The sequence below is a fragment of the Pleurodeles waltl genome, chromosome 3_1 (genome assembly GCF_031143425.1).
Source record: "Pleurodeles waltl isolate 20211129_DDA chromosome 3_1, aPleWal1.hap1.20221129, whole genome shotgun sequence".
Classification (NCBI taxonomy): Eukaryota; Metazoa; Chordata; class Amphibia; order Caudata; family Salamandridae; genus Pleurodeles; species Pleurodeles waltl.
This window is the reverse complement of record NC_090440.1, coordinates 399,801,252-399,817,217: the sequence shown is the minus strand read 5'-3', so window position 1 is coordinate 399,817,217 and position 15,966 is coordinate 399,801,252. Positions and strand designations below refer to the sequence as shown.

General features: G+C 46.3%; 1 protein-coding gene across 1 annotated transcript in view; it reads right to left on the bottom strand.

Moving 5' to 3' along the window:
* The window catches only part of MAP1A (microtubule associated protein 1A), a 598,226-nt gene extending 585,656 nt beyond the window's left edge, over positions 1–12,570 (bottom strand). The window contains exon 1 of the mRNA XM_069222605.1: positions 12,325–12,570. Coding sequence (XP_069078706.1) covers positions 12,325–12,547 — 223 coding nt within the window. The 5' untranslated portion in view covers positions 12,548–12,570. The remainder of the gene's footprint in view (positions 1–12,324) is intronic.
* Positions 12,571–15,966: the final 3,396 nt, after the last annotated feature.

Genomic DNA, 15,966 nt, shown 5'->3' with positions numbered 1-15,966 from the left:
CAGCAGAAAGTGAGGTGATCTGGGATGATCTCAGAAGTACAGACAAGCTGGAATGGCTGCTTTCTCCTGGATGGCCCACCAAATAACTGGGGAGACTTGTGAGAGCTGTCAAATTTGTTTGGCTCTGATATACAACCTGGGAACACACCACCTCCATACGCACCACAGTTACCTCTCTGGAGCATGCCTACTGGTCACAAATTGCAACCAGTATTTTGCAACCAGTTCTACGTACATTTGGCGTGGAGTCCCTTCCAAATACCAAATCGCTTTATGGTATAGTATGATCGAGTTCCAGTTGCAAAACATGAATGTATTACCAACAATGCAAAATTGGTGATAAACCATTCGCAGCTGGAAAGAGGAGGCAGTTGTCCCACAAATGAAAGTTAAACATTTTTTTTTAATACATCCTGTTTTCCTTTAAGGAAAATGGGCTGTATTAAAAAAAAAAAGATTGCTTTATTTATAAGCAATCATAAACAAGGTAGTTTGCTGACCACAGCAGACCACCAACTCTGTGGTGGCTATCATTATTAGGATCACCTATCAACAAAACCCTGACCCACATCATCAACACCTCTATCACATCCGCCATTTTCCCAGAAGACTGAAAGCATGGAGCAGTCAACGCCCTCCCCAAAAAGCCATAGGCTGATCCACACCAACTGAGCAACTTGTGCCACTTCACTTCTCTCCCACCTAGCCAAAGTTATGGGTCAGTCCATCAACAAACAATTCACCAGCCACCTCGAACTGCACCACCCTCTGGACTACACCCAGTCAGGATTTAGAAGTAACCACAGCACTGAAACAGCACTCATCGCAGCTACAGATATCATCTCAACCATACTGGACCAAGGAGAGACTGTAGCCCTCATCCTGCTTGACCTATTTGTAGTCTTAGACACAGTCTCACAGCACCCTCATCAGAAGTCTCCACAACTTCGGCATCCAAGGACCCACCCTCTACTAGATAGGCTCCTTCCTTACAGGAAGAGCACAAAGAGTCTGACTACCACCTTACATATCGAAATCCAGTGGTTTACCTCTCAGCCCCACCCTGTCCAACATCTACATGACTCCACTCGCTAACATCACTGCATCCCACGGCATCGGCATCAAATCCTACACGGCAACACCCAACTCATCCTATCGCTGATTGACAAGACCTCCACCACCAGAACCAACTTCACTATCTTCATGATCACGGCAGCAGAATGGATGATATCCAACTACCTGAAGCTTAACTCTAACAAGATGAAGTACTGGCCTTCAGAAACCAGAGCTCTCCACTGGTCTCTATTCAGTAGCCAAAAGAGCTAGAACCAACACCTACCGACCACATCAGAAACCTTGGAATCATCCTGAATAATAAACTCAACATGACAGCACAAGTCAACACAGCGAGTTTCTCCTGCTTCCTCATCCTTTGCAAGCTACAAAAAACATCTTCAAATGGCTGCCCCAGAACACTAGACATACTGTCATGCAAGCACTCATCACAAGAAGACTCAACTATAGCAAGGCACTCTATGTAGGAATCTCCAGGCAGCTCCTACACGGACTAAGGACCATCCAGAACGCCACTGCTAGACTTATCCTCAGCCTCCCACGACGCATTCACATCTAACCACTGGCTCCACATTCACGAATGCAGCCCATTCAAACTCCTCACACGCACATACAAAGCACTCCACAACTTTGGACTAGCAGACCTGAACAGTTGAATACGCTTTCACCAGCCAGCCAGACACTTAGGCCCGTATTTATACTTTTTGACGCTAAACTGCGCTAACGCAGTTTAGCGTCAAAAATATTAGCGCCGGCTAACGCCATTCTGAAGCGCCATGCGGGCGCCGTATTTATAGAATGGCGTTAGCCGGCGTTAGCCGACCGGCGCTGCCTGGTGTGCGTGAAAAAAAAACACGTACACCAGGCAGCGCCGGCGTAGGGGAAAATGGCGTATGGGCGTCTCAAAATGGGGCAAGTCAGGTTGAGGCAAAAAAATCGTCTTAACCCGTTTTGCGCCATTTTTTTTGGGCGCCCATCCCCCATCAACATGACTCCTGTCTTAGCAAAGACAGGAGTCATGCCCCCTTGCCCAATGGCCATGCCCAGGGGACTTATGCCCCCTGGGCATGGTCATTGGGCATAGTGGCATGTAGGGGGGCACAAATCAGGCCCCCCTATGCCAGGAAAAAAAAGAAGAAAAAAAATACTTACCACAACTTACCTTTTCTTCATTGGGATGGGTCCCTCCATCCTTGGGTGTCCTTCTGGGGTGGGCAAGGGTGGCAGGGGGTGTCCCTGGGGGCAGGGGAGGGCACCTCTGGGCTCATTCTGAGCCCACAGGTCCCTTAACACCTGCCCTGACCCAGGCGTTAAAAAGAGGCGCAAATGCGGGGTTTTTTGCCCCGCCCACTCCCGGGCGTCATTTTTGCCCGGGAGTATAAATACCACGCACATGCCTGGGAGTCATTTTTTAAGACGGGAACGCCTCCCTTGCATATCATTAACGCAAGGAAGGTGTTCACGCCAAAAAATGACGCTAACTCCATGAACTTTGGCGCTAGACGCGTCTAACGCCAAAGTATAAATATGGAGTTAGTTTTGCGTCGAATTTGCGTCGAAAAAAACGACGCAAATTCGGCGCAAACGGAGTATAAATATGCCCCTTACACTCAGCATCACCTTCACTCACTCACACCCCTTACATTCATAAGCGCAGAACGAGAGGTCACTTATTTTCTTACATTTCTTACATCACCCGACAACCTGGAACAACCTCCCATAACACAGCAGAGCCTCCCTCTTGCTTCTTGAATTCCACAAGAGGCTGAAGACCTGGCTTTTCGACTACCTCTGTGGGCAGCTCACGTCGACATACCTGTTCAAGCTACTGGACACCCTCTTGGGTAATTAACGTCCAAACAAATCCACATAACATAACATATGAATTGTGATTTCCTAATTGCAATTTTTTTTTGTTCTTATTTACATTTCTTTAAATTAATTTGCTGTAGAAACATATCAAATAAGAACTATGTGGAGAGATTACCATAATATGGGTGCAGCAATACAAAAAAAGTATGCACTATCAAAATAAAGGATTCACTATTTAAAAAAGTTGTAGAAAAATTAAATAAACAACAAGAGGCCAGAAGAAGCTGATGATGTCCTCTCCCCACCTTAGTACTTTGAGAACAAGTAAGCTGCAAAGGCTGGAGGAATATGGTGGCAATGGGAGCAACGCCAGAGGACTGAGGCCTGCTAAGTCACATTTCAACGAAAAATAATGATAAACATTCCTTTAAAAAAATCCTCTTCTTCATTGAATATGCTCAGTTGATGCAAAAATCCTCTTCTTCAGTGAATATGCGCAGATTAGGCAGAAGGTAGTGAAAGATCCCTCCAATGATCTATCAGTGTGTCAACTGCCCTGAGTGATGCTATGCCTTGGTATAGTTTGTGAACTGACTAAGGTGGTTGGTGACGTTTGGTGGATGGCACATCTACCACGTTTGTGATGAAGCAGCACATCCACTAAATTCTAAATAAGGCCCTAAACTCTTCCAAATATTTATGTATAGTCTTCTTATTTTAGTGGCTATATTAGAAGATTGCCCCAAAAACACAATTATTCACTCATCGTACTCAGTGTTAGCAGGGGCTACAGTTCTAATAAACATGCACTGTAATATTTTCTTTCTTTGACAATGCAGACAAAATGTGGTTTTAAACATTGTAACACTCAAGGCCTCCTGTGGCAGGAATAGGGCACAATTTAAATAATGTTCTTTTAATCGTCTTTCAAAAAAATCACATTTCTGTTTTATGTATTATTGAGAAGTGGTCTGGAAGTGGTGTTCTTCCAGAGCACATTTCGTTATAAAGCATTGGCAAAGCCACTAGGTTTAATGTGCTAATACATGAAAACACAGCATTACCACATTAAAGTCAGACGATGCAAGAAATGAAAAGTTTCTATATTCAAAGCTTCCTTATAAAGTAATCCATCATGCTTTGTAATTGAAGCATGAGGAAGGTGGAAGGATGCACACATTAGCCAACAGCATGAGGTGGGAGAGGAATACTCCATTGGGCTGAGCAGAGATGCGATGGATGAGGTTACCAGCAAGTGTCACTGTTCACAATACAAATTCTAACAATGGAGCACAACCAAATATGCCAACATGTCACTTTGACTCTGGGTGTGGCCTGGCCGCGGAACATGGAGGATGCTCTCTGAGAAGCTACTGAACCAGCCTGGACTACATCGACCCTTTTCCGCTACACAAGCCCCTGTTGCCACTTAACTAAGGTGCACAAGCCATAACAAAGTATCCAGGCACTCTAAGGCGGGAGAATATCCCGGTTTAGATGAACACCTTACCTACCAGGTGTGACTGTTACTTTCAGCACACACCCCCTGCCATCTCAACATGGCTGCCAGCTGGTGAATATAAGCTTACTGGCGACTGAGGGGCCTTCCCCTTCTATCCTGTTGACTAGCTGCAGATTCTAGGGCCATTGTTGTTCTACGGAGCCGAGGAGCCCTGTGGCCTTAGGTTGTTTCATCGAGGGAGTTCCTTGGCGGACACTGTGCAGAGCCCCCCGATGTCTCCCGGCACTGCCAGGCCTCATGGCGGCTGAACACTTCAGGTAGGTCGAGAGCGCAATGACAGAACCGCGTGGGTGACTGAGATATATGGGACATCGCATCCCCTGATGCGCATGAGGCTGTGTTTGAAATCTTGCCCGAGCTGCACCTGACCCGGATGCTCATCACTCCCCTGAGAGACATTACCTGGCCCGACAGCCCTCGGACACTGCACTAAACCCTGCTGGGAGCAGCCATATGATTGGGAGACAGTAAAAACCTTGACCTGTGACATCTTTCTCCACATTTCACATATCCCCCTGCAGGTGAATCGTGGAATCCACTCCTGCATCCAATGGACTGGAGTAGCTCTGAAGGGTGACTCCCCCTTGCAGAGGTCTGTGTGGGACCAACCCAATATGAGTGCAGTGCTGGTCGAATCACAATTTATTACCTACTGACAGCTCATACTCACTGCTTCTTTTTACTTGGACAACCTAGCTGGTCCTTAACCTAACACAGAGAGACCCACCCTGTCTATATGGCTTCGAGGACACACTCCAGCTGCTCACACGTGCAGTATAGGTAAACTCCTATAACCTCATGAACTGTCTCCTCTATCACCGACAGGATGAAGCAGGCTTCTATATCTCACCACGGTTGGCTTCTCCAAAGATTTGTGGGACCAGCAGTTGCTTCCAACCCAAATAGTTCTACCTACCCCCTCAAAGGACATCATGTCCACGATCAAACCTGACCCTTCAAGAGTGACAGAAACATCAGACTCATTCCTGGCAACACTGGAGAGAATGTTGGCAGCCACCATGGACACCAAGACCCGCGCTGGATGCAAAGGTGGATGGAGTAGCTACAGTTCTAGGCCTCCTAACAGAGGATCAGTGCAAGTTATCTGACAGAGTGTGAACAACACAAACAGTATTCCAAGAGCTACAGCCTCAGACAACAGATCACCAGAAGCGATTGCAAGAGCTACTACTCAAGTGTGTTTTTTGGAAGAGTTGGCCAAGGACGTTGAGGGTAGAGTCCAACAGAATAATGTTGGTATCATTGTTCTGTGAGGTCGCACAGGTCGGTAATATTTGGAGCAGTATCGAGCATGTTGGGGGACCAGGCATGGCTGCCCCCCCAAACCCCCCCACACCCACACCCACTTATTTCGTCCTATCGATCGAACTCTTCACCGACCAACTTTGCACAACTGGTGGAGAGTGGAGAATGGTTCTATAGAGCACTGGTGACTTTATTTAACACCACCCCCCCCCCCCCCCCCAACTAATCTGAAACTTCATTGGTAGAAGGACTTAGATCACCCTCTTACCAGGATATACTGTGATAAGTTCCTTGAAATCCCTAGAACAGTCTTTTGTAATTCTAAGCATCAACAAATATAAATTTTGTGACATTGGTAATGCTATATGCCCCCCCCCCCCACCACCTTATGACTAACAAGCTACAACGTAGTGGAACAGCGTGCTGCCCCCGCTCTCATGGCGAGAAACCAGGTTTTTATCATACGATATGTGTTGTCTTCTGGCAACTCAGTTCTGGCACGAGATTCAAGTTGTTTTTAAGACAGTAACAATAAAGGAGTACTACAGTACCCCAGAGGTCTGCTTATGGGCCTTGCCCCCGACCCTAAGCGAGGTACAGCTGAAACTAAATGTTCTGATCTAGTATTGATTCATTGATTCTGGTGAAGCGTGCCATAGCGGCCATCGGGCGTTTTCCCGGGAGGCCTTTTTTTAGCGGGGGGGGGGGGAGGCAGTTTTGTTACTGGGGGTCGGTTTTGCGACTGTGCTGTAATATCGGACCCTGGTAACAAAGGCAGCAGTGCTTCGCACTTGCGCCGCGCCCCCTCCCCCCGTACTGGCCGGACAAAATTGCCAGGGCTGCTTTGTGTTCCCAGACGGGCCCTGCTCCAGGCTGGATCATATATAGACAACACCCCAGGGGTTCTCTCGTCATCAGTTTGATAGCCCGCTACATTTCAGCTCACAATTAAACACCCGGCCACCTGTTACGATCATTACTAGATAGCTCTGAAATCGAACCACCGACCAACGTTGAAACATGAAAGTGCCATTACTACTTTTCTTTAGCCATCAAGGCACTGTTCCTGTTCACCGTTTACTATTATGTTATCCTCATGGGTTATTAACTTACGTGTAGTGAAGTGTTCAATATGGCATATACTGGCTTACCTAACAAGACTGCACTATCTATACCACACCCTATGCAGCGCTGCACACATTGTCATATAAAAGTGAGTAACTATACATTCTGCTGCTCTGCACTATCCTCATAGCATTATATTTCAGCAATGGTTAACTTGAATGAAGAGATAAACTCAATGATCGCATTATGTATATTTTGAATAACATGTCCGGCATCATTTCCTGCATCATGTTATGAAATATAAATAAGAACATATTTAAAAACAAGCCACTTTGACTAAGGTCAACAGGTTCGCCAGAACCACAATAGCGCCCAGATTTGAAAGGCGCTTCAGGACCATACTCATGGGAGTAAGCGCTATACAAATAAAGTAACATAAAAGTAGAGGGTTTGGAAAATAAAGCACTCGTACGCTGCCACACCTGAAAAGGGGTGTTATGATGCTTAAATCCGATTAATGTCTCTAGAATAATATATGGGCACTTTCTATTCCAAACAAGCCGCCTGCACATGAAGAGATCTCTGCTTCTACGCGATGGGCAGATTGACGAGTGCCCTGGCCTTCACGCTGCAGGTATTGTTACCACTCCAAGGGCCAAGCTGCGTAAAGTGTCACTACTAAAAGCAAAAGGGGTGCATATCCTTTCGACCGCTTTTACTGCTGGCGTCCTTAAAGGTTTATGTACTATAGCGAAAAAAAATGAAGGCTAGCAGTCGTGAAAAGAATTGCAAAACTGTATGGAACATCTGTCACGTAAAACTCATTTTTCTTGTATAATTCTGATTTAACGAAGATAAAATAGGATCCATCATCCTTTAGTAAGTTTGGCGCAAACGGAGAGAAGTGAGTTTGCCTCAAAGTTGCATTCCTCGTTTTTCATATTTCAGAAGTACAAATCAAAATATATTTGATCCACTCGGTAGTATCTAAGCTGAGTGAAAACAGAGCAAATTCAGTTTGCTAGATATTTTGCCCAGGGGCAAATAGTTTTATCTAATACGTGCAAGGACAAACACCTTTTTTTTTTTCTGTCGGTGGACTTTGGCTGAGTGTAATCTGCCCCCACCCTGGTACCTCAGGAGAATTCAAACACGGTGTGGCATCTACGCACTTATTTTTGAAAAAATGTGTATCTGGTGACGTATGTGAATTGTTAAGTGGAATAGTTAAGCCAAATCAGACAGGTGATCATGTTGAAAACCTGACCAGACTTTCACTTCCCCGTGTCCTCCAAGCACCACAGATGCGTTATCCTCCATGCAGGCATGTGAGGGGCATGCGGCCTTTCTTGCCGATGGTGTAGCCAGTGTGTCCTGGGCGCCAGTACAAAGAAGGAAATGGTACCCATGGCCGCTGTTTGAACCGTGAAATACAGCAATAATCAGGGTTCAGTGGGCCTTCTCAGGCCTGCTGCACCAATGGACGCTACGCCCCTAACATGTGTGGTAACAAAAAGGTCGATTACTACCAAAGATATACATTAAAAGTGAAATGCGTGATGAATGGTAAGGCAGCTGATGGGCCCCGCCGTGGCTTTGATGCACCTGTTTAATTCACTGCAGCCCACACAAACTACGTAGCAAATCTCTGCACGAGTGGTGCTGCTGTAGCGTGGCCCGTTTGTTCACTACATCGGTAGAGTAAAGTACGTCACTCGTGCACCTCTGCGGAAGCAGTAACCCATGCAGCGATTCTCCCTTTAGGTCATGTGATGCATAGCACTTGCTGCATCCTAGAACAAACTAGAAGCAACGGTGCCTATGTCCTGACGCATCCGTTTAACTGATGCGATGTGTGATCTGGTTGCACTAGTGATTAACTGTAGTGAATATGATCTTGGTGAATCACTGCAGCAGCTATTGATGCACTGTCTGGCGCACCCTTGCAGCAGCACAATGCAGCGGGATTCAAACATCTGACCTGCAGGATACTGATGGGGCTGACACATTAACCCATTCAGCTATAGGCTTCAGCTGAAAAGAAGGACTTGGATTTCTCACTCAGAGGCACCAAGTCACCGAAGTGGCAGGGGTAGCGAGTGACATTACATGCCCCTTGACCTTCACTTTCACTCACACACACACAAATTCACACTTGCATACATTCTTTCTCCCTTAAACACACTCTTACCCGCAAGCACGCACATAACGTACATTTAAAATCATTTTCTACGTACCTCAGCTGCCATGGACGGGCATATTCCAGTTAGTTCTACTACATTTGTATTACACTAAAAGTGAAAAATATATTATTCACTATTAGTGTAATAAAAATTTGACAGAAAACAAAGAGAGTGGAGCCCCAACTGACGCCCTTGAGGACGAGCTCCCATTATGTTCCTGGCAGTGAATTTGCCACCTCTGAGTTCAAGGGTCGCAAAGGGAGTGTCAGGGGCCGCTAAGTGCAAGCCATGGGCCGCGCCAGGTCAGACGTGCCCCATGTAGCGATGCATGACCCTTGGGACAATATTCTCAGGCCCCAAGGAGTTATGCAGCACTGGAGGATGGAAGTATACTGCAGGGCTCTTCAGATTATACGACAACTATCTGCGAAGTATGCAGCACATTCTGGAGCAATATTAGCTCACTATTTTGCCATCTTTACACACAAAATGGACCCCTGCACTATGCAAACTACAAGAGTCTCTTAAGAAAGAACATTCACAAGAAAACTTTAAAAATGTTATTCACCAACACATAATTATTTATTTTAGTATGCACAGAAATGTAATTTTAGTAACAATATCACTTCCAAATAAAATATTAAAATAGTTTGTGCAAAACATCACACAGGCCTGCCGCCTGCCAACTTTGAGATAACTTTTACGTTGTGATAGCTCAGCAGATGGGGTGTGGCCTTGACAAGGTGGCAGGGACATTGCGAATGGGGTCTTTGGACAGACTGCTTTGCCTAAACAGCCCTCACCCGGTCCGATCCCTTCTCTTCGCTTGCCCAGAGCACACCACCTCCCATGTCCTCGGGAGAACTAGATTAAAGACCCGCCTGTGAAGCATGCATGCCTGAGCTGGAAGCCTCTCCTATGAAAGGGTTTCCATTCCATCCTGCGAATGTGACTCTTTAGCGGGTGTCCGTGTGATGAGATGTGAAATAGTGTGTCACGCGTGTCACACGGCGGCACCAGGTGAGTAGGCAGACTGCATACATTACACTCAGCAGAAAACAATATCACAAATTCAAAGCAACATCTTGCAATGAAAGGTGTGCCTGGTTTATTATGTGTAACCCTGGTGTGTATTTGAAATCGTCTTCTGTTTTGGTTTTACTCTGTGTCCACACTGTGTGTTACTACTGCTCGAAGGACCTCTTTCCAGTGTTACTACTGCTCGAAGGACCTCTTTCCATAAGGAAACAGCCTTGCAGAACATTTTGTACATATGTATACTGTAAGAGTCTTGTTGGAAGAATCAGTCCATCAACTGGGTAGAGATACTGTCTCAACAAAGATTTCACCTCATACCTGTTCACCGCCTGCGTACAGCAGTCAACAACTGAAAAGTGACTGCCACTCAGCTGTACCACGTGTGGCACTTTTCTTCACTAACTTATGACCCATTTGAGGTTCTGTTAAAACCAGCAGCAGGAGGCGGAATATGCAGTAAGAGCGTTAAATCCATGCACAGACTGAAAACGTCCCAGTTGTAGTGTCGCCTGGCTCTAATGCTCTGAGTAAGCGACTGATAATGGTGAATACGCCCCACTAGTAAAATGCACAAACATATGCACTAGGAGGCTGTATGATGCATCACTGCCAGCTGAGGCAGTTAGAGTCCTAGAGGTGAGGGGCAGTATCAGCTATTCTGGTGTGCCAGAAAGTTATGATGTGGCACAGACCTGTCAGGAATACAGTAATGCAGCCATGCATCAGAGGCCAGGCCCCGGAAGTTCCACTGCAAAAGTCCTATCGCTTGTCCTCTGAGGCAGATGGAATGTGCGGACAAATCATCTTTAGTGACTGCAGGGCAGGATGCATGGTAGCGCAGAAATAGCTTCCGCACCCTGGATGCGCTACTGTCCTTTATTAAGTACATTTACAACTACCAGTTCCTGCATAACCCTCTATCAAACTTCATCTGCTGCATTTCATAGATCGTCAACCTCCTTCAAGTCAGTTCACTGAATGAACAGATACACTTCTCACATAGCTGCACTCTAATTCTCACTTTATTCTTTTAGTATCGGCATGGCCTACTACATGTAATCCCTGGCTGTCCATTCCTTTTCTGATGCTGCACATCCATCCAAAGTATGACTATTGCACGTCTTGCCGCACCACATGCCCTATGTCAAAGCTCTGATGAAAACAAAAATTACCGTTTGTATTCCTTTGTTGCGCTGCATAGTATAATGCGCCACATGCCCTCCAACACTGCATTTCCCAATGCACTATACCGCACGACACTGCATGGCGTATTGCATTGTGCGATACGACACTGTATGTCCCACGGACATTTTGCTAACCTCTATATACGACCACGTCAAGTTCTGCTGCAGTACATACTTCACCGCACTGCATCTCTCGCCACAGGGCATGGCCCATCCCACTTCATGTGTTGTCACACTAAGTTTTCAACTACACAGTACGTTCCATTTCACCACACGCCCTCGGTACTCTATTTTCCTTACTTTCTACCCACCATGCTTCACTATTTTCCTACATGCTGCATATCCTGTCACACTGCGTGTCCTGACCCGGGTAAAATTGACACTTGTGTACCCCTTTATCTGTTTATGTTTGATTTACGTAAATCGTTGTCCGCGCCAGTTTTGCGACATTTAGACTCTTGAATCCTTTGCGAGCGGAAGGACTTCCTAAGTGAAGGTGCTTGATTTCCTTTACCCCCGCCGCACTTTATGCCCACCCCACAATGCATGTTCCAACACAGTACATGCTGTGGCGTAACGCAAAATGATGCGCCCCCTCTGCAGTATGTGATGAGGGGCCCCGAGTCCCTAATATCTCACAGATACTCATCGGCCTTCGGCTGCCTGGAGCCCCCTGGAGGGTTGGGGAGGCCCCTGCGCACGGGCTGCAGGAGCCTGCGTTACGCCCCCGAGTGAATGCCCAGTCATGCTTCGTGGTAAATATGACTGCCTATCATTCTGCAATGCATGTCTCATCCCACTACATACTCCATCTTACTGTGTAGCCTATCTTACTTGTCAGACTGCATATCTTGGTGCAACACCCGTCCCACTATTCTTAATCTCCCAGTACGTTGCATTGCACCTCCCACTGTATGTTCCGAAGTGTGTCCTGCCACAATGTCTGTCCTACCCATATTTGGTGAGCGTCCACAGGGCATGTCTCCCCACACTGGATGTCCAGCACATTGCATGCCCCTTCGCACCGGACATCAATGAACTGCAATTCTCTCTGCGCTCTGGCCAACTGTTTCTGTATCCATGGACATCTCCTTATACTGCATGCCCATGTACTACTGCACGCCCTGCTTCCTTTCCTGCTGCACAGCACACTTGCTCCTGATCCCAGCCCCGCTCTCACCGTGCTCCAAGTGCCCCCGCACAGCCCGCAGCTGGCTGTCGCTACCGATGTCCCCGATGACTATCAGAAGGTAATGTTTGCGAGGCTCCCACCGGGCGGCTCCCAAAGCGCCCGCTGAGCGCTGCTCTCCGTGGTGCTGAAGCTCGAGAGCGCTACTGCCAGGCCCGGACACGGTCTCCATAGCGACGCCGTGAGCCGACGCGCGCTCTGCCCCAATCTCCATGGAAACGTTTCACGGGGATGGAAGGGGAAACCGGGTGTACGCGCTGCTCTTAAAGTAGTGCGAGCCCCGCTCTGATTGGCCGGAGGGAACGTCACTGCAGGTCTATGGCAGAGGCGGTGACGGGGCGGGGCCTGGAAAATTGGTTTAAAGCTGATTGACACGAAGCCAAGAACAGGGATTGTGGGGCTTTAGGCTATTTAAATATGAGCTAAAAGCGAAGAGGTGACGCAGAGTATGTAACGCACTTTAACCAAATCAACCTTAATGTTGTTGGTACAGGAGAATCTGATGTCCACGACGGCGAGTATGTGAATTTCCTATATTTGAGCAACAGGGATGCAATTGAGCTACAGGGAGGAATATCCCATAGCAATAGTTAGTATTCATGCAGTCCATTCCTGTATTCCCCGAACTGTTCAATTAAATGTCTTAATTCTGCAGTTCCTTCCAAGGAGCAGTATGCTTCGTAACTATGTCTGGTTGCATGAGATAGAGGGGCACAAAATTATTGCTGTGGCCCTGGTCACATGAGACTTATATAACCTGGAAAGTACTGCAGGGAGCACGTGAGTGCAGCATGGCATATTTTATTATGAGACTAGGCAATTTTGTCAATTCTACTATTGGAAAATGCTGTTACTTTCACTGGCAAATCTCTGCCCCTGCACCCTCTGCGCGCGCGCACACATACACACACACACACACTGACCTCTCCCTCCCCTCCCCCTGCTCATACCCCGCCCCTTCTGCTCACCAGTGATTGGTGGTGATCTTTGAAAGTAGTTGGTGTAATTTCGTCCCCGAATTCTAGCAAGTGAGTGAGGTGAGAGAGTTAAACATCTTCTAAAAGCATTTGAGGCATTCTGCCTCTGAAAAAAATGCGGTCAAAATGTATTTTAAAACACAACTTTCACATACATTTTCAAAAATTCCATAGGGCACACATGAACTATTCATGTAATTCACTGATTTCAAACACCTTTATTGTATAGTTAATTAAAGCCGTTAAATATAATATCCGACAAGAGTCAATCATCTAGATCATAATTCATTATGAACTCTTATAGGTTAGGCCAGCAGAAATGTATCGGCAATAAGACAATATCTTATCTGTGTTAAAAAGAAAGAATTGTTACTATCGTCTAAAAAATATCTAAAACAATGGTATAAAGTGCTTGAAGTTAATATTCAAGCAGTACTTCAGGCCTTTCCCAGTACGACCTATGCAGTTAGAAGGCATTAATGATCACACAGTACTTTGCTTCTGGGCATGATGTGTTGTTTAGTCAGGTGGGGAGAGCGCTCTAGCAGCCACTGTGCAAAAACGCATACTTTATCGCTTAGGTTGGTGCACATTCTTTAAAAACCCTCTCTGGGGCTCTTTAAGCAGGACTGCCTCCCCTTCTAGCTGAGAGCTATAGGCTGTCCGTGCTCCGTGCTAACCACTTCTGTGAACAGAGAGAGCTGCCGCCTTAGTACTGTCACATATTTTGCGCATCTGGCCAAGGCCCAAGCCGCAGAGTGTGATAAGTAGATGTTTGAAGCTTTCAAGCATGATTGTGCTCCCTAAGCCAAGGCTACTGGTTTGATTAGCTGTCTCCTCTGAGAATCTAAAGAGAGGCATCAACAAAGTACATGTAGCCATGATTCGCGTTGGTAGGACCAAAGCCTGCACTCTCTTTTCAGTCTATGAGAGGGCCTGGAAGGGTTTATGTGCCCCGGCAGACTGGACAATGAGGCTGTCTCCACTCTTTAATAGTGCGTTCCATTTAGCCATAGTCCCGGACTCATGGAGAAGGTACATTCTTTGTCTAATTTATAAAACGGTGGATCATTTAGCCCCTTCAAACTATCGCCTAATATCGCTCTTGGACGTAGAGGCAAAAATGTATGCCTGCATACTGTTGGTCCAATTTAAGGTTTGGGTGCAGAAGCAAGGGATTTTCAACCTGGCTTCAGACCCGGGGCTTTAACAGTGGATAACATCATAGCATTATCATACCTGGGACAGCAAGTGGCCAAACAAAACCGCCTTCCTCTATTCTGCTGTTTTGTGGACCATAGCTCAGCTTTTGATATGTTGACTGGGCAATTTTATGGAGGATACTGATTGCATGGGGAATCCCCACACAGCTCCTAAGTGCCATCATCTCACTGTACTCAGACACATGGGTCCAGATGACCACAGGACCAGTCACGGCAGCTCAGAGAATTGAAACCAACACGGGCTTGAAGCAGGGGTGTGTTCTGGCACCCCTGTTGTTCAATCTGTACACAGCCTACCTAGGGAAAAGCCCAGAAGTCAGCGGATTGGTCCCGCCGAAGATTGGTTTTACCAAGCTCATAATCATCCAATATGCTTATGACATTGTGCTAATAGACTGCACAAAATCGGCTTACAACGGATGCTAAACACTCTGAACGCATTCACCATTGCCAATCGGCTCCAAATGAATCAAGATAAAACAAAGGTTCTTATATTCAGGAAGTACAAAATCATGGTGACTTGGCAGTCTTTCTATTGGCACAGCCAGGAAGTACAACTATTTTGGCATGTGGTTTAGTGAAAATAATTCTGCAGGGGTACAGACAAGCGCAATTAAATCTAAATTGCCAGCTATCACATATGGGCTCGGTCAGCTGAACAAGCAGCTATGAAGCACATCGGCTGCCACAATACTGAGGGGAGCAAAGGCGACTCTTCTTCCTACCGTGCAGTATGGCGATTTGGCCTATCCGGCAAACCTAGAGGCAGCCTTGGAACAAACACACTGCAGGGCATACAAGAAAATTTTACAACAACCAAGAAACATGCCAGTTTCAGATTAGAGTTGGGCATGGTGTCTCAGAAACTAGATTGCCATCGTCAATATTAAAGTACCACATCAGGGTCAGTTAGGCAGTCACAAAATCATTAAAAGACCATCTGAAATGTATTTTTGAAACTTCAGGCAATCCCTGGAACACACAATTAAATAATGCTCTGAAGACTTTTGAGTTGGGAGACTCATTCCAGCTGGTGGAAAACGTCCCATATAATACTTGGAAAAAAATCAATTAACAGATGTTAAAAAAACAAGCATTTGCAATGCAACGGGTCTCGCATTTGCTTGTGTTAGAGCTAATAGCATTGGGAACTCCTAACCGGACTTTTCTTGCCACATAAACCATGTACGTAACCGGAACAAGTGCAATTAACTGTGTAACAGGGTCGATATTATGCAAAGCGCTCAACTTCTGCCAAGCGAGATCGCGTTGCAAAAATAGAGAAAAAGTAGTCCACGAACCGGACGGAAAACAGTGAGCCTCGTATGTTTTCTGTCCTTGGTCAGTGCGCTCGAGGAGGGCTAACCTCCGGAAAAGGCATGACATATGCGTGCCTTCTACTAATGAAACCAAGCAGATTCTAACAGGCAAGC